The sequence below is a fragment of the Drosophila montana genome, unplaced genomic scaffold, assembly GCF_035044405.1.
Source record: "Drosophila montana isolate Dmon_TW-CO22-7 unplaced genomic scaffold, ASM3504440v1 contig_3200_1, whole genome shotgun sequence".
Taxonomy (NCBI): Eukaryota; Metazoa; Arthropoda; class Insecta; order Diptera; family Drosophilidae; genus Drosophila; species Drosophila montana.
This window is the reverse complement of record NW_026998080.1, coordinates 4,895,921-4,919,760: the sequence shown is the minus strand read 5'-3', so window position 1 is coordinate 4,919,760 and position 23,840 is coordinate 4,895,921. Positions and strand designations below refer to the sequence as shown.

Sequence of the window (23,840 nt, the reverse complement as noted above, 5' to 3'; positions counted from 1 at the left end):
TATAGACGCCACAAGAGTGAGTTTCGCTACGAAAATAATATTAAATAGTCATGCTGCTTAATATGCTTCTAATTGACACTAGAATAATCTTTTGAATAAACAGAAGTTTTCCTCAAAGCCGCGACTGCCTTTGCCCATCCAGCGACAGTGGCAGCATATCAGTTGCGGCCCCTCCAAAAATCGCACTTTATGCAGGCGTGCCGGCGACCCTCGAGACTCACTTGAAAAACTGTTGGCAAACAAGTTTTGCATACTTTAGGAGCCGAGCTGTGTGGCATTTAGCAGCAACTTGACATATGCAGAGACAGCCGCAGACGCGGCGATAGACCGAAGAGACACCCGCGAGCTCTTGGCCCGGGCCAGCACTTGACGCTGACGATGCCGCCGAGATGCATGATGATGTGTTAGCCGGGAAATTAAGCCACTGCGCCCGCTGCGACGGACAGTCAGCCAGCCAGCCAGCCAGCCAGCGAGGCATTGAGCGCGTGACTGTTGCACCACGGAGCGTATGAGTAATCTGGCAATGCGAGTCCAAATCACACCCAACAACTGACTAAGAAATGAAGCTATTTCCAGACGCCGTCTGCTGCGCTCTGGCTAGCAACAATTTAGCATTTTAATGGCCCTGCTGGACGCACATTCACGTTCCAGATGACAGCCAAAGCCGACATCGTGCCCATTTCGATGAGCTGCTCAGCCTTGTACTCTGGCCTTGCCTGGCCTGGCCCTGCTCTGCTCTGCTCTGGTTTTCTCTATTTCCTGGCTGTGCATGCATGTGTAAATTCAAAATAAGCACCTCATTAAATTGAAAAATGTGCACAATTTGCAGGACATTATGTCCTCTCTAATACATACACAACTATATATGTCCTTGCATATAGAACGCTCGTGCGGTTGATGCCCGCACTCCTGGCCAGCAAATTGTTGAATTTATCTCTCCCTTCCATTTGCAGTCCGCACAATCCAATGTCTCGACCAAAGAGCCGATATAAATTTGCAGTGTTAATGCAATTTTAAGCTGCTTTATTAATCATTTTTCATGATTTACTCCTGCAGTCGCTGCTGGGCAATCCTGCACAGTGGGCTAAGTGCGAAAGACACTTAAGAAATAAAATCTAATTTAAAGAGAGGCAATTTTTTTTGATAAGAAATACTTCATAAATACAAAAGGGTAGCAGCTTTCTGGGCAAATATTTATGTTGCCTTAAATAGATTTCCAATTGATGTGGACCACTGTGCATTGGCCTTGCCATCAGGCGAAAGTGAATGACGCAACAATCCTGTGCGCAGAAATATATATTTTTTTCATGTACTGCACGAGAATGCGAGTGAAAAATGTGGGCTTGCAAACGGTTGTGTCAATGCATCGATATCGCGCCACGCCCCACGCCCTACGCCCACCAATACGACAGGCAGGCAAGCTAGCAGCAGTAATAACAAGCACTGCAGTCAAAGGATCAGAGTCTGGCCAGGAGCAGGAGCAGGAGCGGCAGCCGGGACGAAGCTGTTGACTGTTGACTGTCGGCTGGCTCAAAGCTCGGGCGGCTTTCAGCATTTACTCGCATGCATTATTGAGCATTAACCTCATTTCACGCAGTCAATTTACGGCATTAAATTCTCTAGGTGCTCCGCTGCTCTGCTCATTTGACTTCTGACCCAGCCCGGAGAATATTACGATGTGTTGCCATAAGAGTTTAACGAGCTTCTGCCTGCCGCTGTTCAAGATGATTGCAGCATAAAACTAATTTGGATTTGAGGCTCATTTATTAGCCTCGGCCGAGTTTATGGATCGAGCGAGTGTAAACTGTAAGCTGCTGCCATGGAGCCTAATCGCTTATTGAAATCCGCTTAAGACAGCTTTGCAGCCTGAAGAGACAATACTCTGCCAGAAATTGCCAACACTTAACCAGCCCCGAGAGGTAAAACTAAATACGAGTAAGCTGCCTTAAAAAAATACACTCAAGGAGGACAAACACAAAAAAAAATCCTTAAGTGCACAGCCTTAAAATAAATGTGCAAGGACATTAAATGTGTACACAAGGAGCGGAGGGGCAGCCGCTAGCTGTCTTCTCACGGCTTTCTTTTCTTTATTCTTTTTCTCTGTGCCTTTGTAATTGGATAATTAAAGAAATGTCTGGCCTGGGCAGTCGCCAAGAATAAAAGAGAGATGATAACAAACACGTAGCAAACGCTTTTCTCTTCTGCGTGTGTGTGTGTGTGTGTGTGTGTGTGTGTGTATGTGTGTGTGTGTGATGCGCGAGTGCCCCTGTGTTAGGGAGCTATTAAAAGCATCTAAACGTTTACTAAAGATGCTAGTATATTTCACTAGCCATACGAAACGCACACACACACACACACACACACACGCACACAAACAAAAACGGAGCTCCTTAAGTAGCACCCAGTAACAGCTGCTGCCTTGTAAGACAACAACATGACGGCCACTATTGAGAAAAAAGTTAGAGTGGAAGGGGCTAAGGGTGTGCCTGACTTGGAGATACTTTGAACCCAACGCGTAGATGCCCTTACAAACATTCTAACCTTTGTCTATACAACAAGCACACATACACACGCACGTGCTTCTTCTTTACTGTGCCAATTCTTAAATAGCATCGGTGCTTGTAGTCCGATCTTTTTAAAATTAGTTTAAGGCTCCCTTTTTACTCCCTGTCTTCCCAAATACATTTTAATTTCCACTTTTTTGGCGAATAGGAAAGGTATCAAACAGTGAAACATTCAAAATCAGTAAATAATTTACCAACTTTATACATTCACTTGTAAATAACGTTATTTTTGAGTTTGCCTAAAAAAACAAGGTCTTATAATCATAAGTTATTGATATTTTCGAATAAAGAAAGGTTTACTCTTAAAAAATATCTATATATCTATAATACCATATATCTGTAATAATATATCTAATATATATATATATCTATCTATATATATATTACGACACTATTAGATTATGGATAGAATCAAGTGTTTATGAATGTTTTATGAATAATTATGAATAACAATAATTATTGCGTGTTACACACGCCCTTTTTATAAGTACAGGGTATAAAAACTGTAGCATACTCGTTGGCAAAGGTGAACAAGAAGTGTGCTTGCCATATAAGCAGCTTTTGTATTGCCCTACTTCATTTAAAAGGGAGCAAAACGGGTGTTGGAAGGCGGGAGATGTGGCGAGGGGCAAGTGAACTTAGATAGGAGATAAGCGAGCAGCTGCGCCTCGAGCGGCGAGTTGTGGCACGTGTCCTGCGTCCCGCTTGCTATTTGACCAACTTGGCGGTTTATTGTTGCCACTGTAACTTACTAAGTTAAAGTTTGCTCTCCGGCTAGGTCCTGATGCGCGGGGGAGGAGGGAGAGTAGGTGACAACTCTGCTGAAACAGCTGGACAATAGATGAACAGATTAGTTTAACGCAGCCTGGCTCGAAGTTATGGTCGAAAGCAACTGACAAGTGAAAGGTTCCATTTAATAAGAGAACATGGGGAAGCGCAATGGATACATTAAAATCATTGAAGAAACATTCCAGAATATATTTAATAGGAATTGACTCGATGTTTTATTATTATTTTTATTTAAAATCTGCCCGCTTTTTGGGCAACAACTAATTTATTTCGGTAAAACATTGGCAGGGGGAGAAGTGGAAGGAGTAGAGTTGAACATCTACTCTTTGGGGAAAAGCATGACAAATCAGATTCTTACTAGTAGCTATAAAATTGCTTCCTTATAACTACTATCGAACCTGATCGTACCAGGGCCCCAAATTCAAGAGTTAAATGTCGCCCTTAAGTTTGTGGCTAACATATCGATTAAATACTTAGGCTTAAACCTGGAGCTCTTATATTTTTGTAAAATTTTAATTGAGTTACGATTATATGTTTTATTACAAGCACTAGATGCATATTGTAGTGTGATCTATGCCTCCAGGTTGTGTCTTACTAAAAAACAATATATTTATGTTAATTCCTAATCGTTCTGATTTTTTTTAGTCATACATATTGTGGTTTGATCTTTACCTCTCGTTTGTGTCTTTCTAAAAAACAATATTTTTTAATTCTAATCGTTCCCTGCTTTTTTTTTGAGCAACTGGTTGAGTTTACAATTCCGTACATGCTCCAATTGATTGCGGATTTTCTGGTTCAAACTGCCTTGGTTCAAACCCGAATACTGGTTCTGGCTCACAGAGACTTTAATATTAAATTTGATAATATTAAAGGCAATTGCTTTTATTGCTGATAGCCCATCAAAACCGGTTCAAAATCGGTTTGCAGCTCTGGTTCGCATAGACTTTAGTATTATAGGAAACTAGCTGCACTCGAGCTGAAAATGCGAATCTGTATTTGAAGCTTTATTGCTTTTGGCACTGCTTTTATTGCTAATAACCCATCAAGCTGGGAAAGTTCGGTGTTTTCCTTTTTGTGCCATTACAGTTGCCATAAGTTGCAGGGCTGCAACAGGCCACACACAAAAATGCGCTGAGCTTTTGATAAAGCAAACCAAATGGCGCTGCCTCTGACCGGCTGTGCAGGACTTTAATGGGCACACACACACACACACACACACACGCACACGTGCCCTAAACGTAGACACTTCAATTTAACGAGTAGCTATCGCACTTATCAGTCGGTCTGATATGGCGAACCAACCCCGCAACCTCGACACGTCACAGAACCATGTCATAGTCACCTCACTCTGTGGCTCAGAGTCGTCGCCCTGCATCCCATTCTCGAACATTTCTTCGTTACGTTTTGTTGAGTTTTATGTGGGTTAAGTTGTTGCTGGTTTTGTTAGAACTAAATGTGGCGGCAGCTGTTATTCTAATAGTCGCAGTCGCTGTGTTCGCCAACTGCATGGAATGGCCGTGGCAAGGGTGTTTAATATCGGTAAACTGTGTGCGAGACACGGAATAGAAACAACAATATACCCTGTATACCCATTGAAAATGTGTAAAGAAGGGTATATTGATGTTGTATGTAACAGACAGAAGGAGGCTGGGACATGCACCATCAAAAATATATATTCCATATTCGAACTATACATGTCAGTCTGCTTGTCTGTCCAGATCTCAGAACCCAAAAGAGCTAGAGATCCTTAATGTTTCAATATTCATAGTGCCTACGCAGTATGTTTTTGTTTCTAATCATCGATAAGATGCCTCGTTTCCTTAATCGATAAGCATCTATATAGAAATCCTGTTTTTTTTGAGCACAGCTTAGAGCTTATGCAAGCTGGAGACACCGAACTTGGTATGTAATATACACACATATCTCTGATACTTCCCCGTGTACCGCAAAATCGAACAAATTTTGAAGTATAATATTGGATTTAAGTATTTGCAGTTGTTTTGATGCCATATTTTTGACTTCAACATATCATACAGATATGACAATAAACGTTGAAGCTAATCACGAAAGCATTTCTCATCGTGTGAAGCTAAGGAAAGAAGCAGCACAGCCGCAGCATAATCTAATGGGTTGTGCGTGTATTTGTAATTTTATGTATATACATATGTATGTTTGCATATAAGCAAGAAGGAAGCTAGGATATTTGTTACGGGCTCAGCTCAGCGCGTGGTCCAGGGAATCACCCAAAAGTACTTTTTCTTTTTTGATAACAAATATAAGCCTTAAAACTCAGATGAGTATTTGCACTAACTTTATATTGAAACACCTTAAACGATACTATCGTTTGTATCGACTGGAGCAAATACTATCGAAAGTATCGGTATGTGCGGCCCTAACAGGATGTCACCCAGCTACCTTCCCTCTTCATCCATCCGCATGACTTCGTTGCTCAGCAGCCCAACCCTATGATATAATTGAATGTTCCAACTTTTAGCGCAGCTTTCCATTAGGTGGAGGTGGCAAGCTTTTTTTCTGCATACCAGATACCTTTTATACCCCTTCTGTCAAGGTTCAATGTTCAGAAAATAATTAAGCAAAAATCATCGATTAAAATTAACTGATTTTTCGCTTGAATGCGAATTTAGTTGGTTTCATTTAAAAAAGGCATACGTATACATAGAAATCGACTCGGCTAATAATACAGATCAAAAATATATTGACCTCCTCCTGTATGCGTGACTATACGAATATATAATACCCTCCTCAAGGGTACAAAAAAAAAAATAGATAATTAGCCACAGTTGTCTCTGTTTTTGTGATTTGCAATTATTTGCCTGCCATTTCCAGGACAATCGAAAAGTCAGCTAAAAACAATACTAATTAGTTCGATTTGCCAAATGCAGAACAAAACGAAAGCATCAATTAAAATGTCTGTGTAGCTCATTTTCATACAGACAGCAATTGTTGACCTTATTGTTAAAGAGCTGAATGCAAATGAAGTTCGGGCAGATGAAGAAATTGAACCAACTATTTCGCAATGCTTATAGAACTAGAGCATAACCATTTTTCATCATAAACACAAAACACGAATATAAAATGGCAGCTTGGAAGAAGGAAGAAGGCGATACAGCTGCATGAGAATAGCCGTGAAGCAACACCTCCGTTGGCGGCAGCGCATAATTCATTAGGAAACTTGCAAACGGCGCGTGACTAAAGTGAAAATGTTTACGAGCATTTTCTTAGCACGAAGCCAAAAACTTGCCAGCCAAGACATGAGAAATTCGCCTCGCCTCGGCTGCCAAGAAATCGCGCTGGTCGCGTTCCAAGACGGGGCAGCCGGCAAATGAGCCAAGCAGCAGACCCAGACCCAGACCCAGACCCGAGCTCTGGACCAGTTCTGGGCGCTAAGCATGATTTATGTTGGTTTTAAGCTGCTTTCAAAGTCTCGCACGGCAGTCAAATTGAAATTTACACGCAGACATTAAGAATGCCCTGATGGATATCTTAGTAGATCCCCTGGCCGGACACCCTGCCCGCCGCGCAATATAAGTACGCAGTGTAAATAATAAGCAGCGGGAAAGCAAAGCCAAAGCCAAAGCCAAAGACGAGCTACCTCGGGGACACATATGTGGCGTCTGAGCTGTTCCCTGGGATTGGCTCGATAGCACCAGCAACATCATCATCATCATCGTCGTCGTCATGATTCTAGGTATTCATCTCCTGAGGCGCGCTCTGCCATTCAATTTGCTGCCCTGCACTTGCACTTTAGTTTTCGTTTGTTTCTTGTGCTTGGATTATCAGCAAAGCTGCATGAAAATTTAATAATACGAGTATGTTGCAAGCAGCATCATGTGGCAGCAGCAGATGCTCCTTGACGACGGCGGCGCCAGGAGCAACATTTTCCTGATAACTTCTATTTAATTTGTGTGCTTGGCAATGATTGAACACAATGCGTGAGGAATTTGATATCTGATGTCACGAGGTGCCCAAGGTGACAGCTATAAAAACAAATATTAGTTATGCATCGATTAGAATTACTTTATCACATATCGTATTGTTTACATATATTAGTTTTATAGCCTTTTTTAGTGCACTCTGTTTTGTGATATGACAACCAATTAAAATCAATTGCAAAGAAATTCATCAATTTTTACTAGATTTATATGCAAAACAATACACACAAAAGTCAGCGTTATTTTTCTCGGAATGAGCTGAGTAGAAAAAGGTAATGCCACGGCTATTTCTTTACATAAGCGAGACTTAAATATCTTGATGTAAATACAAAGTTTACCATACAAATACTCTGGCTTAAATAGTTGTAAGGTTACCTAAAGATAGTCCTATAAATTATTGTCTATCTGAACAAATTAACAAAAGCATAATTCTCCTTACCAACACATTAAAATGTATAAAACATGCCCCACAAAGGACTTTGAAATCCGTTTGAAAAATACGAAAATTTATAGAAAATAATTTTCCACCATTTCGGTATGAACTTCTCCAAATTCCACTTGAGTATTCACTTATGTCCTCAAATGTAATTACTTTGAAAATTGCAGCTTCTTTTCTATTACGATTCCATTTTCCTACACTTTCTGCCTCTTTCTGTCAAAAGTAATTTGATTAGAAATTTCCAAACATTAAAAATTAATAATAATGCAATAATACAATCTTGAATCGATACTTTACAAGTTGGTCGATTTTCGAATAGTGTGAATTCGTCTTCTTCCACAAATATAAAATGTTGCTATATATAAATAAATAAATAAAAGACACTTTGCGCCCTTTGCTCCACCCCTTCCCTGTTGCACAGTGTAGTTTAACTAGCTTTTCGGTGCGCTCAACTGAGTTTATTTTAACAGACTTGGCCGCAACTCATTTGGAATATTTAACAGTATTAGGCTGGCATACGTTGTATTTATCTGGATCATATCGACAAGTCTTTTGTAACGAGCCCGCACAATTGCAAAATAAGTATTTGGAAATAATACACCACCTAAAATAAAAGCAACAAAACAATTTACAGAATGTGCCTTTAATGCAGCAGCAGCCCACACACCCACACACACCCACACATTCGCACACCCACACACTCTGACCACGCCCCTCATTCAGCTCAATGCCACAGAGCTAAAACTAACCGCCATTATACACCAGCTAAATGTTAATTCTCGCTTAGCGAGCGTTGCACGCGGCGTATACGTAATTTTGTGCAAACTGATTTTTAGTTGCCAGCGAGTTGGGTTTCAGTTTTAGTTTAGTTCTAGCTGCTATTGTTTTTGTATGTAGACGCACACACACACGCACACACACACACACACACACACGTGCTGGTCACATTTGAGCGGGTTGATTTTACAGTTCATTCAGCTGTTGACCAAAATTACCGCGGCTTTAACTCACTCCGAGTCCGCTAACCAACCATTTCCTCACTTTTATTTTGTTTCACAGAAAATAACGTTGAGTTCTCGTTTTGTTTTATTTTTTTTTGCGATTCCGTTTAGCAAAAGTACCGAAACAATGTGCGGACTATTAGCCAAAATGTTAAATGACACGTTGCGCGCTGCGATTTGTTGTTGCAGTTGTTGTCGTTGTTTGCAGTTGTTGCAGTTGTTGTCGTTGTTGTCGTTGTTGTTGCTGGGGCAGGCTGCCATTCGTACGCAGCATTTGGTTTCCATGTGCGGCCGCATGTGGCAACAGCAGGCAATAGTTGTTGGGGCAGCTGTACATGATTGGGGCTTAACAGTTTTGGGGTTGCATGGCCAGTTGCATTTTAAAAATAAACGACTGGCCATGTGTAATGCGAATTTAAGTCGGTTTAAATGATGCACAGCTCACAAAACGACAGCCAGAATCGGCTAAAAAACTTTTTAAATATTTATTTTTAAAGCTTACGAACAAAAGCTGTAAATCGAACTACGCCAGCAGAACAATCAACTGCCAGAGAAAACTGTGTAAATACTTACCTTTAGAATCAACTACAAATTATTATTAAGTCTATTTGAGTTCCCTTAAGAGAGTTACGTCAAACGTGGCTGGAGAACACTTTACTCTCAATAGTTATACGGACCCGTAGTGATGAAATGGACTTGAAATATATATTCCAATACTACAAGAAAATCTTTCTAGAAAAAGTATGCAACATTACTAATGTCATAATCAAAGTCGTAGTTAAATATATGTCAAACCATCCTGACAAATAGATACATGTCGAAATTTCTCTTTTGCAGATATGTGCCAATAGTGTAGCTCGTTAATTCTCAGCTTGCAGATATATCGTGGAAAGCAGAATATGTCGACCATTCTTCCTATAGAGCTATATAAGATAGGATTTGTCTTTGATATAGGCAGCATAGTAAAACTAAGTAGTAAATTCCGCACTTGGTTCCATAAAAGAAACTACTTTTCGACCGAACATTCCATTGGCAGCTATATGATATAGTTTTCCGATCCGTCTGGTTTCGACATATGGCTTGTTATATACCTCCTGCAACAAAACGAAGGACCTATGCAAACTTTCAAGACGATAGCTTTAAATCTAAGAGTCTAGTTCGCAGACAGACGGACGAACAGACAGACAGACAGACAGACAGACGGACATGGCTGTATCAAATCGGCTGTTGATGCTGAACTGGAGTATATATATACTTTATTGGGTCGGAGATGTCTCCTCCTATACGTTACACATATTATGCCCCAATTCTAATACCCTTTAGATTAAACAACTTTAAAACAGACATTTCATTTTTGTGGTTTGAAGACCCTGCTGCATAGTGTAATAGATAATTTATAATTTCTCCTTTTTTTACCTGTTCGACCTGTTGTTCGACTTTCACAGCTTGAAACCATCAAGTGATTCGAACATTTTCGTTGGTTAATCAAAATTGGCTTCTTTTTGGTCCCGATTTACTTTAAGGCCTTTTCAAATGACGAAACATTTCTTTGCTCAACAAAAATAAGTCCGATGCATTTGGCTGGCTGCAACTATTTTCTTGTGCTCGGCGCTGACTATTGTGACTTTCGAATTATGCAGGACTCGGATAAAGAATGTTCTATATCTTCGCACCTCTCCTAACTTCCCAGCCCGGAGGCATTTTTGCTGGCAACTTTTATGCTGCTCTCCGACATTGTGTTTTATTCAATTTGCTGTAAGCAAAAAGCAAAAGTAGAATTTTGTATTCCATAAATTCGCTGCCACTTCAATCTCTCGCTCTTTCACTCGCTATCTCTTTCTGTCTCTCTCTCTCTCTCTCTCACGGCTCGTAAAATGCATTCCATTCGCATTTTTTGCTTTTCCTATTCCAAGTTTTTGCGGCTTCATTGTCAGCTTTCTATTCTGTTCGTTCGTGCCGCTGCTGCCTTCTTTTTGTGTTTTTAATAATGCATAATTTGTTTTATAACTAGGTCCCTTTTTTTTTTTTTGTTGTAGCACAATATTACAATTTATGCACAATATATATATAAAAATTTTTTAATCAAAATGAAAACAATGCCAACCATTGTTGCCGAGTTTTTATAAAATTCCTTTCTTTGTTGCCGATTTTCCTCCACCTCCCAATCAAAATTTAGTTCATTTTCTAAAGTGGACTACGCTCAGTAAAGTGCTGGACATCTATTGTCTAAGCGTGCATGAATAATATCTGATTGTGAGCGTTTCTTTTCCAGAGGGACCTGCTCTGAGCTCCTTTACTTGCGCGGCTCAAACCTATTTTAAGGCTTTTTTATATCATTTATTGTCAAAAGTGATATCAACGTGAAATAGAATATAATACAATGGATATCAAATTCGGACATTCTCTGCTTAACGACCTTCATTTGCACCGAAAAAGTTGGCCCTTAATTGAAATGCCGCAAAGCGAATACTTATTTATAAAGGGAAATAACAAATTGCTTGAGAGAAAAAGCAAAACTTATTAATTTCATATTTAATGACAAAAAAAAAAGGAAACTAACATTGCAATGTTTTCAACAAATATACTTAAGATTTACCCTTTAAACTTTTTCCTAATCTTAAGCTTTTTCTTGCATTCTTCAAAATTTCTGCATATTGATCCGTGAACTACATTCAGAATTTATTAGAATCTTTTCTATTGATTTTCTGAGTGGATCAAGATATAGTTTATGTTCCTCTGTCACGTTTTCGTTCTCTGCTGCTTCTTGATTTTCTTATGAAATCGCCAAAAGTTTTAAAAAAAAGGTTCCTCATCTAGTATGAAATTTTCCGTCCTTGCCCTGTCTTTAATATTTTCTTGAATTTTCATATCAATCTGTTGATTTTTGATGCAAATTATAGATTTCATGCGGGGGGAATTGCATACAAAATTTCGACACCAGTTGCATTTTAAACATTATTAATTGAAAATTATTTCTAACAGAAGATTAAATTATTAATGTATTATACTTTATTGTGCCTAGCTAACTTATATGCTAAAGATGAACGCTAAGACGAGCCTTTGGGAAATTTCACCCGCAAGTGTACCAAAAAAAGCCCGCTGCTCAGTTCAGGGTGTCTCCTAGTCGGACACTCCCGATCATTATTAAGCTTTATTGGGCATTATTTGGGATGTGAGCTATTATAGTCTGATATGGTTTGGAGCCATCCATACTCCTTCTCTTATCAGATATGTGAAGTTTTATCCCCCAGAAAAATTGTTTGTGTTGCGGATCTCAGTTTCATCGCGGAAAACGTGTGAAAATGTTTTGCATTTAACTGCTGATCATTGATAGTTCCAGTTAGGTGAAAGACTGGCTTACATCTTTTTACTTAAATTGCAATCACAAGGAAGACTTTGCGTCTCCATAAAAGACATCGATCTAGCCGCGTCCATCCGTCCACCTGTCCATCTCGGAAACTTGAAAGATTAGTTTGGTGAAATTTGATATAAATATTCTCGTATATCTCAAACAAGTACGCCGTTTTGTTCAATTGATGGCGAATATTTAATTTTTTTACTTTTCCACTTTGGAAGCAAAGTGCTTCCCCATCCCGGCACGCCCACTTAAAAAGTCATTGTACTGTCATGCATGGTGGTGGTAGGGGGGGGCCAAAGTAGGGGACGTGGAGGGGGGGAACTTTGGGGCACGCATAAAATTCCCAAGTGAGACATAATAATAAAGCAACAAAGACAATTCAGGTCGTAAAAATACAAATAAATGTTATAAATGTTGCCATAAAATTACAACAAGAGTGGCAACAGCTACGGCAAACAAACGCAGCACGGTGGCAACCCTGGCGAATACGTATTCTTTTTCAACTGATTGATACGTGGAAGCGTGTGCGTGTGTGTGAGTGTAAGTGTAAGTGTAAGTGTGTGCGTTGAGTGTAGGTGTGACTGCCGCGGTGTCGCCTTGCGTGCCAAAAACAATGTAACATTTTCTGGCACACACACTAAAATACAGGATGCGTGTGTGAAGTGGCATGCAATGCGGACGACGAAGAGGAAGGGGACGGGGACGGGGACGGGGACGATGACGGGGACCAGGGCGAGTCGCTGACGAGCGACGCCGAAAAAGAGCCAAACACAGAGGAAACAAATGACAAAAAATATGTTACAAAGTGTCGCACATGACCGAACCCACACGCACACGCACACCAACACATTGCCGCAGTCACACCGACACCGACACTGAAAGCACCTACGCAGCTCCTCATGTACTCGCAGCCAACTTCACATTGTAAGCCGGCAGCGATGTGCCGTTTTACTTTGACTGTGGTTCGTGCTCTCGACTGTCTCCCCCTGTCTCTTCACATGTGCGAAAGAAACAGAGACAACTGAGAGAGACAGTTGGCAAGATAATGCGTTGGAGAGAGGGAGAGAGAGAGAGAGAGATTGTACGATGCGGTGGCCCTTTTGTGTCATCGTCGCATTCGTGTCAAATTTATTTTTGTATTTTAGTGTAATTTTGTTGATTACAGCGCTGTTGCCTTTGTTTGGCGCCGCTTTTGTAAGAGTGTGAGTGTGCGTGTGTGTGTGTGTGTGTGTGTGTGTTTCTGGGCGTAGAGGAGACATTGCTGAGTGCGCAATTTATTTGGAGTGATCCTTAATGCACACATACAAACGTGAAATAAAGTTACATTTTTTATAAGGTTGAGTTAAATTAGCCAACTTAATTGTTAGCTACCCAATCGAATTAATTTTATTGACTTTAATCTATCTAACAATGTTAGGTATTCATTGTTATAATAAGATGTAAAAACAAAACTACAAAAAAGCAAACTTTAAATACACAAAATTCTCTAGGTGAGCCATTTAATTGTTCAGGCAAAACAAAAAATTAGACTCAGTCCAAATTCCAATTACAGACTACGGTAAAAATGCTTTTACACCAAAGAAGTTTGGCACAGTAACCTGCAACTTATTATTAAAGAAAATATATAATAATAGTTGCAACTTAATATAATGAGAAGTGCTCGAATAAATAAATATTTAAGTCTGTTTGCGATTGGAAATAAGTTTGCATTTCTGTGATGCATACTTGGTACTTGGCAGATATGATTTTCTTCTTTCACTTTTCCAATTTTCCTGATTCGTTCGTTTGGTTTTGTCCATTTGAAGTTAGAAACTTAATACTTAGAATATATACTCGTGCTTCACATAAGGCGTAGATACATTTATGTGTGAATACATTTCCAATCGGAAAATACGATATCTCTTAACAAATTTGCCGCCTAGCCTTATAAAAGATTATATTGTACTATAAAGTAGCTGAATCATCTTACTTTTGCTTTTTCATTTCTGCATATTTTTCTTAATTTTATTTAAGCCTCAAAAGCGGCCAATGCAAATTTATACTTTCTAGGAATCGGAAGTCTTTTTGAACAACACATGCATTTGCAAATAAAACACGCATACGCATAGTATACTCCCTTACTTCTTTACCTCCCTTTCACCTCTGCCCTTTCACCTCTGCCCATTAACAAACATATCTTTTAGAAAGTAGGTCTTATGAGCATCATTGACGCCTTGAGTTTCGAATCAAAGAACCACCCCCGAACTAATCAACCCCTATTTTACGCACACATAATGAACACATTGTTAGCCGAGGCTGGGCTCAACGTTCAAATCTCGAGAAAAGGTACAAATAATATGACATGACTGCAAAGGCAAACGTACACACATACAAGAATAAACACCTACACACAAACAGTGTTGGTGACGCTGCAAAGTATGCAACGTTTTTGTTTGTTTTCAGTTTCTGCCCCATGGCCGTCATTTAACGGCCGCATTATTACTTTTTATGCGAGCTGCCAGTGCCATGTTTTGAGCTTGTTATATAAAAAATTCTGCAGCTGCCATTGTAGTAGCTGCTGCTGCTGCTGATATTCTTGTCGTTGTTGTTGTTGTTTTGCTGTTAGCAATGTGAAGCACAGCCAATGCCTGGGTGCTGGTGCCCATCGTTACCCTACGCAGGAGTCGGCGCCAAACGTCTAATGAAATCTAATAAATTAAAGAGATTTATAAAAGGCCATGGGCAAGGCCCTGTTCTGGCTTGCCACTCTGCCAGCCACACCCACCTGCCCCTGCTCCAGCTACGCCAGCGGCTTAATTCTGGGCGCATAACTTATTATAGCCATGCAGCAGTAGCCAAATCATTGGGCTACGTTGAAGGCATATCAGCAGGCCGTAAATTTCAACAAGTGCACGACAGGACGAGTTTACAGCACGCTGCCTGAAAGTGTCTTTAAACTTTCGCCCTTAGCTGTGACACAGACTCTTTTGTGTCTTTGTTTCGTGTGTTGAGATCACAGATACAAGATAAGATTCAGCCAACAATGAAGTTGAACTCGGACCAAAACTTGAACAAGAGCTGTTGCATGCAAAATGTTAACTTAAAGCTTAAGCTTCAGCCAATTAAAAACAACTTTAAAACTTTCTATCTGCACACAGAGAAATAATAACTAAACAAAATACAAATTTAATTGATTTTCAATATCTGTGCAGTTAAAAAACAAGACAATCCAAAAAAAAATATAGATATGTATATAAAACACAATTTTGCAACAGAAATCGCTTTAGATATACGTAGCGAATAAAAAAGAAAGCCAAGTGGCAATAAATTTAAATTGGCAATAAGTGGAGTAGCTCAAATGAAAATGAAAATAAAAATGGGAAGCAAATAACGCGATGCTCGGAAAATTTAATCAAACGCAGAACAACAAGAGCGATAACTGTGCAAATCTCTTAAGCAAGTATGCTATAAATCTTATTGCATATAAGGTGCAAAAATTGTAAGCATACAGAAAGTATTTCGCATACGCACTCGGTTAGGGTAATGTTTTTAAAATGATTTATGTGCCCGGAAAACGAGCAGGGGGCAGCCGGTGGCGAAACCAACGGAAGGATGGGCATGTGTGAGGCACACAGACTTGAAGGGAGCAGCAGCATGGAGAAGGGCAGAGGAGCCAGCACTTTGGCACCTCAGTGCTCGGCCAGGCTTGCAATTACATACATATATATTTCAGTTGAGAGAGAGAGAGAGAGAGAGCAGGGGGAAAATGTGGGTGAATGTCCGTAAGTGGAAACAGTTTCCAGCCACCCGCAGTGCTTGTTATTTTTGTGCATGTCTCAAAAGGCGAATGCATAAATTATGTTAAATTACCCACCCAGAGATGTCCTCCAGTTGCCCACTTTGCTGGCCCCCACCCCCTCTATATAAATATATATATACATATATATATTTGTATGGATATATACTGAGTATGTTGGTTATAAAATTGGGCAAATAGTTTTAAGTACTGAATGGCGAGTGCCGTTCAATAAATATATGATGAATGAGTTCAGCGACGGGAATAAGTTAGAATGTGAAATTTTCAATATATAGCAAGCCGTGTTTAACTTGGTTACTTGATCTAGCAAAAAGTGTTGACAAATGAATTGGGTTCCGTTTTTATTTTCTGGCCAGGCAACAGCAATTAATTATTAATACTTGGCCCATTTGATGTAGTTTAAGTCTGTTTACTGTTGACTTCATCAAATTTGCAATCAAAGTAGGTCCCAAAAATGCTTCAATTCACAGCAATTACCGACCAAGTTGACTTCCTGACTGCACCCGGGCACAAACTCGGCCAGAGACACTCTGCAGGCGCCTGCAGAAGCAATCAAAGACAGAAACTTGTTGCCAGCACGAGCCAAACTTTGATTTATTGGACATCGGTCTCCAGGCCCACAAGGGAGTCTAGAGGAACCTCATTTTACTGGAAAAAACAATAATACACTGACAAAAATAAATCTTTGAAACGAACAGAACGTAATTGAAAAACATGCATAAGTGAGATCCTAAATGTTAGATTTAAATGTGAGCAACATTTCTATTACTCCCCTCTCTTATTTTCGTATTTAAATTATTTTGATGGGCAAAACTAGTTTCATTTGACACTATTTGACACTTTTCCAACTAAATGGACAGACATTTTTTTTGGTACATTTTTCAGTAGCTTTTTTACCTTCCATTTTTACTCCCTTCTTAATATGATTCTTAAACATTATTGCTTATTTAATTATTTATCTATTTCATATACTAATCCACCTCTTCATTTGCTCTTGTTACCACAATGTCTACTCTAATATATAAATAGAGGAAGTGCATTTGCCTCAATTTTCAATATGCCTCAATTCTGAATCTACCTTCAAATAAAAGTCTGCTGAAGACTGGCTTAAAAAAGGATCAAAAACACACACTGAAATTCATGTTCTTGAAGGTTTTTAAGCGGATCGGACCCAGAGATACGCCTTACTCTATTTCTCTATTAACGTTTCCTTTTCAATTTTTATTTGATTGCGTTTTTAAGTATTGCAGTAAATTCTCTCAGTGCAGCAGTAAATTGAATATCTCCCGCTCGGTCACGGGCAGGCGCTTGTTCCACATGTAGCTCAGGTACAGGTAGCTGCAGTAGGAGAAAAACAGGCGAAAGAAGAGCCGACGATTGGGCGTGAAAAGCCCCAGGATCTGAAGGCGTGGCTGAAGCAATGCACGCCTCACGCTCTGTCCACAGCTGTCCATGTCCAAAGCGGTCCAGCAATGTCGATGCAGCCAGCCGTGCATGGCCAGCACCTCGTTGAGCTGCAGCAGATCCGCAAGATGGGCCCACGAGGTGTACCGGGGCGAGCCGGTGGCAGCCACAAGCGCGTCCAGAGACTGGAAAAGCAGGCGCAGCCCATTGGCCAGCAGCAAAATGTCCAGAAACCGCCGCCAATGGGCATAGGACAGTGCAAAGATCATGCTCAAATTATAGACCACAATCAGCAGCAGCTGCGGTGCCAGGCAGTCGAGGAGCTGTTGGGTGAGCCGCGCGTAGGCGACATAGAGGCGCTGCAGGGAGCGCAGGCGGCGCTGGATACGCCTCACGGCACGGTAGTCGGCGTGCAGAGTCTTCATATGCAGCTGCTCGACCTGAAAGATCAGTTCCGTGTTCAGCTGCTCGAAGGATTTGAGCAAAAGACTCAGACATATGTTGATCAGCTGCGCGGTCGTGTCCAGGCACCAAACGGACAGCGTGCCGGGCAGCACAAAGATCACAATCAGCGCCAACTTGTGCAGACCATCCTTGGGCAGAACCAACACCACAAAATAGAGCTTCAGAGTGAGCAGCTTCAGCGCCAGTTGAACGACCAGCAGCCAGGACAACTTCAACTGGCGGCGACTCAGGCGATATAGCGCCGGCGCCAGACGCAGAAATCCATTGATTAACCGCACGCGCCGCTCGTGAATGCGCCGCGGCTGCCACAGCAGGCAGCACACAAACAGATACGGCTGCAGATACAGCAGCGAGTAGTACGGATTGAGCAGCGCCACGCTCAGGAAGTAGGCAAAGGGCAAACCAATCAGCCGCGAGATGCTCACGCTATATGGGGTCAGATGCACCGCATTTCCCACGCGCTCGTAATGCAATCGCAGCAGTCCCAAATAGTAGAACTGCGCCAAATAGAAGCGCAGCAGGATCAGCGCATGGAAACTTATGTACCTGTTGCCAATGCGGAACGAGCGCAGAAAGGCCATGTCCGCTGCAGCGGCTCACCACAAACTGCTGTTGGCCCGGCGCAGCTTGAAGGCGGCCGGCCGTTGCCGCTCCTGGCAATCAGCTCCAATGCGGGTCATTAGATGCCTAATGAAAATACAAATGTGCTCATTAAGCGGACACTCTTTGTATTGGCTTTCGCAATGATAACATTTATACCCTACATATATTTGGGAAGGGGATACCTGTGCAGTGTTACCTGTGCACAAAATGTATTCATTTGTCAGGACTAAAATCCTCAGGATTCAAATCTTCATACGTTATGGGGCTCGGTTCCAGATTACATTTTCCATTCATGTATTCTACACTTAATGAAAGAGGTAAAAAAAAAATAAAATTTGTCAGAATGATTTTTCATACATTCCATGACTTTGTTTATTATTATAATTTGTTTTGATATATGGTATATATACTTTAGATTTAGACCTTCTTTCAATGAGTTCTTGACTATCAGACTATCGATAATTCCTTATTCCTAGTTATCTACCTGTGTCTTATACTTTTATTTTCAACTACTCTCCATCTGTCATTTCACACACTCCAGAAATCTAAAAGGGGATATATTTTGGATATGTGTAGGATATACGGCTACTTGCTCAGGCAACATATCGATAAGCAGACTTTCGATATCGATTTTTATCGATTTCATGGAGTCGGAAATGCTTTCCACATACATTTATAAAAAACCCCTTTTAATGGGTTCAGTTTATCTCTATATATAAAACTGTTTGTCTTGACTGACTGACTGACTGACTGACTGACTGACTGACTGATTGGTGATTAACGCACAGTCCAAACCGTAAGAGCTGGGAAGCTGAAATTTTCACTGTAGTTACCTTATGTGATGTAGGTGCACGTTAAGACGGGGTTTCGGGAAATCCACCCGCAAGTGTGGAAACGTTTGTATGTAACTTTTTTGTTTGCCATCCGATCGGCCTCAAACTTATTTTCAAAGATCTTTGTTCAAATTCATTTGAGTGATGTTTCACACTTTTAGGAAAATGGAATTTTTTTTTTATTTTTTTTGCCACGGGCAAGGCTGGGTTATACCCGCTAGTAATTTATATAATAATAATATATAATATATAACAATCGTCCTGCTACTTCTTTAAATATACATACAAACATCGATTTCAGATCCTAAAAATAAAAACAAAATCTTTTTTTTTAAATATAATTTGTATACATATTTGCTAAAAATACATATAAAATATAAAATATTCGTAAAATCTCGAGGCTTAAAATGCTTATTAAAATAAAAACGAGATCTTTTTTTTTTAATATACTTATTATACATATTTGCGTGCACCTCCGACTGGAAATATATATATAATATAAAATATTCATAGAATCTCGTGGATAAAATGCTTATAAATCATTGATTAATTTTAATTTTTTTTTAAATTTTTCGTTGATAAAACTTTCTACAGCTCTGAACTGATGCATTCATAAAGATAGACAGATTGGTCTAAATAAATATATATATTTGGCATCAGAGATGCTTTCAAGCTGCCTTGCCCTCTTCTTTTGGAACTGTATATGTACTTAGTTTAATAAAGATATTTGGAAAGCAATGTCAATATTGATGGCCTAAAATTGTTATTGCTAATGGAATCTGTGAGCCAGCCATACAAGCGAATCTCAAATAGTAATCTTTTTGTGTTTGTGAGCTGGAATATAAATTTGTCCAGTGGGCAAAGTTTGGGTGAACCTTGAAAATGTTGACTGTCTCGCTTTGGATGCATAATTTTTTATGTAATTAATTTAAGTGGCGAAAAGTTACAGCTTGATGAAAATATGCATTCGGGTAACAAGCAAGTCGAAGAGCAGACCGAAAAGATGTGGTAATTAAAAAAAAGGAATCCCTAGTCCGACCTGGGAATCGTTGAGAGCTCGGAGGACCAACCACGGAGCGATGACAGCGAGCAAAACTTTGCGATTGGGCCGGGAATTGGTCTTGGGCTCGGGTTCCAAGCAACGGGGCTGGCTCAAAATGTTTACGGGCTGTCGCTGCAAATAAATTTAAAAATTGCAACTCGTTGCCAAGTTTGTCACCACACAAAAATGAAACGCAAAAAAAAATGAAAAGTTGCAACAACAAAAAAAAAACATAAAAATATAAAAATATGTAGATGCATAAAACATTGGAGGCTTGGCAACCGCAGACACCACCAAACTGCGGCCGGGTTGTGGTTTGGTTCAGGATTCTACTCTCTTGTAGTTGTAGTTCCTTCTGTTGTTGTTGTTGTTGTCGTCCTGGTCGGGTCCTGGTAATGTCGCTGGTCATTATTGATGCCATTGGCGACACGAAGCTGCCGGCCAAGAGAAGCGGAAATTGGAAAAGTTCTTTGATGCTTCTCCTTTAATTTAAGAATAAGCAGTTAAAGTTCTAGAAGGTCTTGCAAATAAATTGATATACATATATACTATAAATAAAATGCGATATTATTATATATTCGGATATCTTGCTGTGCATTTAATCTATGTCTATAACGAAGGAGTAATATTTACATTAATATTTGGGACGGAAAATTAATCTCAATTTTCCTGTTTTCTATTTATTATAAAAATGCATATTTAACCTTAAATAAAAACATTTATTTTCACAAAACCCTTTTATTATATAGTATTTTATCGTTTTTCATATCTAATTTTTGTTTTCAGTTAATATATATAATAATAATACAAAAAGAGAAAATCAAACATATAACTAGACAATTGCTACTGAGTTTGAACCGGCAACCTCTACTCGCTTATTATTCCAAATCTAAGAAATCCGTTATTCCTTTTCGACTTCTTTAAGACAAAAAAAAGATCTGTTTATTTAAAAAATTAGCTTTATTTTCTAAAATCGCCAAATAAAAAAATTTTTTTAATCTTTCTTAGTTTTAGAAAATCTTCTTGTCCAACATTCTCATATTTTCTAAGTAATTTCTGAACAGGAAGAAAAAAAAATTATATATATTATTATGTGCATAAATTTGTAGCTTTAAGAATTCTAAACTGTTTTAATAAAACGTATTTTTTGTCAGAATCAGTTCGCGCTCGCTTGATCAAAGATATATACTTTACGAGAAACTACATTTCGAATATGGGAACTCTTTTAAAAGAATATATAAGAAAATGTTTGGAAACGGGGCAAGTTATCGATGATCGGAAGCTAATTCAAGCTAGTCGGGCAATAGAAATACCTACGCTCCAGAGGACTTCATTTCGAGTCTCTAGCTCTTACAGATCCTGAGATCGACACCTTCATTCATATACAAAAAACTATGATACACTTTTTACCCATTCACCCAGGAAATGTTTTAGTTTACATATTCTTTTGGCCCTGAGAGCATTGTTTTTATATATATTACCTTAACTCACTCCGAGCTTAATTGAAAATTATTATATATACATATATAAAAAATATTATATATATTTTTTACTGTCAACATTTGTCCAAACTATTATTTTATATATTGTTCAATTAATTTGTTAAGAATGCTGAGGAAAACAGCTGGCACTGAGAGAGAGAGAGAGAGAGCTTTATAACCGCTTTTCTCTCGTCTAAATGAACTTTGGGACGTTACTTGGGACTTTTTGGGACGTTACTTGGGACTTGGGACAGCTCACAGGGGACATTGAAACGGTTAACCGCTAAGAATAGCGGCTGTCTGAAATGCTGGGGAAACGGAGGGGTGCAGTCATAAAAGCGTAAAGTGCGCTCACAAGACAATTTGAACAAATGTAATTGGGCAAAATTACAATCGAAAATATATTGAAAGAATAAATGAAATATATGGACTCGCTCAGCTGCTGCTGTCGGCAATGTCGCGACGCAGCCAATCGAGCAGCGCGTCCCGGGCGCACTCCGCCTCCGCATCGAGGCAGTCCAGCTCGCGGACCTCGTCCAGCCAGTTGCCGATAATGTAGCGCTTGGTGCACGGCATTACGCCCAGCGCCCGGAGCGCCTTCAGGCAGTAGAGCTGCAGGCGCGGATTCGTTTTGGAGGCCATGCGTCGGCCCACGTGGCAGGTGAGCATGGTGAACTCGCGGCTACGCCAGAGGGCACGCTTGCTGTGCAGTCCGTTGAGCAGGGCCAGGACAATGTACTCATAGCTCTCGACGTGCTGGAAGTGCAGCTTCTTGGAGCGCCTCATATACACATCCTCGAACACGTCGTAGATCAGCTTGACGCCATCCACCTCATCGAACAGACGCTGACCCGCCGCGCAGCGCAGCAGCAGGGCGAAGGCCTTGCAGTTCATGTCCCAAAAGTATGCCAGGCGATTCCTTATCCGCGAGTGCAGCAGCTCAAACAAGCCCAGCTCGATGCCCTGCTCGGGCGCCACCTCCAGCATGTGGCAGAGATGATGCCACAGATGGGGCGGATACAACGGCTGGCAAGGATCCAGCTTAAAGATGTTTGCCACTGACGCCAAGTTCTCGGCATCGGCCATTACAATGCCAAGCACTAAATGGAAGAGCATATAAGTAGCTAAATGGAATTCTCCGACTGACGCGCTTACCCTTCGGCTTGCCGGTCAGATTGCGCAGAATCTCGGCAGCTAGATCTTCCTTGCGGGGCTCCTTGTCCGTAATAATTTTATAGAACTCAATCATTAAACATTTCCGATTGGCGATATGCTCAGCGCCATTCAAATTGCGGGAGAGTATGTCTGCCGGAACGGGAATGGGTAAAGTAGAGCAGATGTGGTTGGGGAGAGAGATTGGGTGCACAGCTACTTACTAAATATCTTTAAATATGTCTCGACTTCTTCGTAGTGCTGCTCATGAAATTGCAATCGCATGCGCATGAATGCGTTCTTTACCCTGCAAGGAACATAGATTGAAATTGAGCAGAAGAAACACAAGGGTTTACGCGCTCCTCACTTTCGCACCAAGTCCATCTCGAGTATGGCACGCTGGGCATTGAGTGGATTGAGCAGAAACTCCGACAGTGAGACAATAGCGCGCCAATGAGTCAAATTAACATCGCTGTCGATCTCCTTCATCAGTTTGGGCAACGCGAACCAGCCGTAGGCCAGCTGGGCACGATCCGCAAAGTAGGTGGAGCTGCCTGCGCAGCGCTGTGGATATCGCTTGCACCAGTCACGATTCTTCATCAATTTGTCCCATTCTGTACAACGATTGATCAATTTGTATAGCCAGCCGTGCGGCGTGGAGACAGCTTACCCATGTTCTGTTGACAGTTGATGGAACTAGGCTTCAGGACATCTTTAATTTCGTGTTGCAGAAAATGATTGCGATATTTTTCCAGTTCCTCCCACATCGTGGCAGCTACACAATTGTACAAAATATTCAATACAAACTACGACTTTCAATTGTAGCCAAGAAAAAAGTAAAACAGACTTGAATTATCTGACTGTATTGCTCCAAGTGTCATGATTTGAAATTCTATTTCAAATGACAACCGCGCACAAGATGGCGGCATTGGTAGTCAGCGTTGCCAGACTAACTCTACT

General features: G+C 40.4%; 2 protein-coding genes across 2 annotated transcripts; both read right to left on the bottom strand.

Annotated features, from left to right (window-relative positions):
* Positions 1 to 17,159: 17,159 nt before the first annotated feature.
* Positions 17,160 to 18,350, bottom strand: Grl58a (Gustatory receptor-like 58a). The gene has a single exon (XM_064688214.1). It carries the CDS (start codon positions 18,348 to 18,350, stop codon positions 17,160 to 17,162), a length of 1,191 nt encoding a protein of 396 aa, XP_064544284.1.
* Positions 18,351 to 22,074: 3,724 nt separating this feature from the next.
* LOC135431605 (uncharacterized) lies at positions 22,075 to 23,747 on the bottom strand. Its single transcript, XM_064686820.1, has 5 exons — positions 23,551 to 23,747; positions 23,248 to 23,494; positions 23,105 to 23,187; positions 22,884 to 23,033; positions 22,075 to 22,828 (listed from the first exon to the last, which is right to left on the bottom strand). Exons 1-5 carry the CDS (start codon positions 23,645 to 23,647, stop codon positions 22,164 to 22,166), a joined length of 1,242 nt encoding a protein of 413 aa, XP_064542890.1. The 5' UTR covers positions 23,648 to 23,747; the 3' UTR covers positions 22,075 to 22,163.
* Positions 23,748 to 23,840: the final 93 nt, after the last annotated feature.

Excerpts from the sequence above, each read along its gene's own strand:
- Grl58a (XM_064688214.1), bottom strand. The coding sequence starts at position 18,350 with ATGGCCTTTCTGCGCTCGTTCCGCATTGGCAACAGGTACATAAGTTTC.
- LOC135431605 (XM_064686820.1), bottom strand. The coding sequence starts at position 23,647 with ATGTGGGAGGAACTGGAAAAATATCGCAATCATTTTCTGCAACACGAA. Across the intron at positions 23,495-23,550 it reads CAACTGTCAACAGAACATGG|AATGGGACAAATTGATGAAG; the intron begins GTAAGCTGTCTC and ends ATCGTTGTACAG. Across the intron at positions 23,034-23,104 it reads GACATATTTAAAGATATTTA|ACATACTCTCCCGCAATTTG; the intron begins GTAAGTAGCTGT and ends CCGTTCCGGCAG.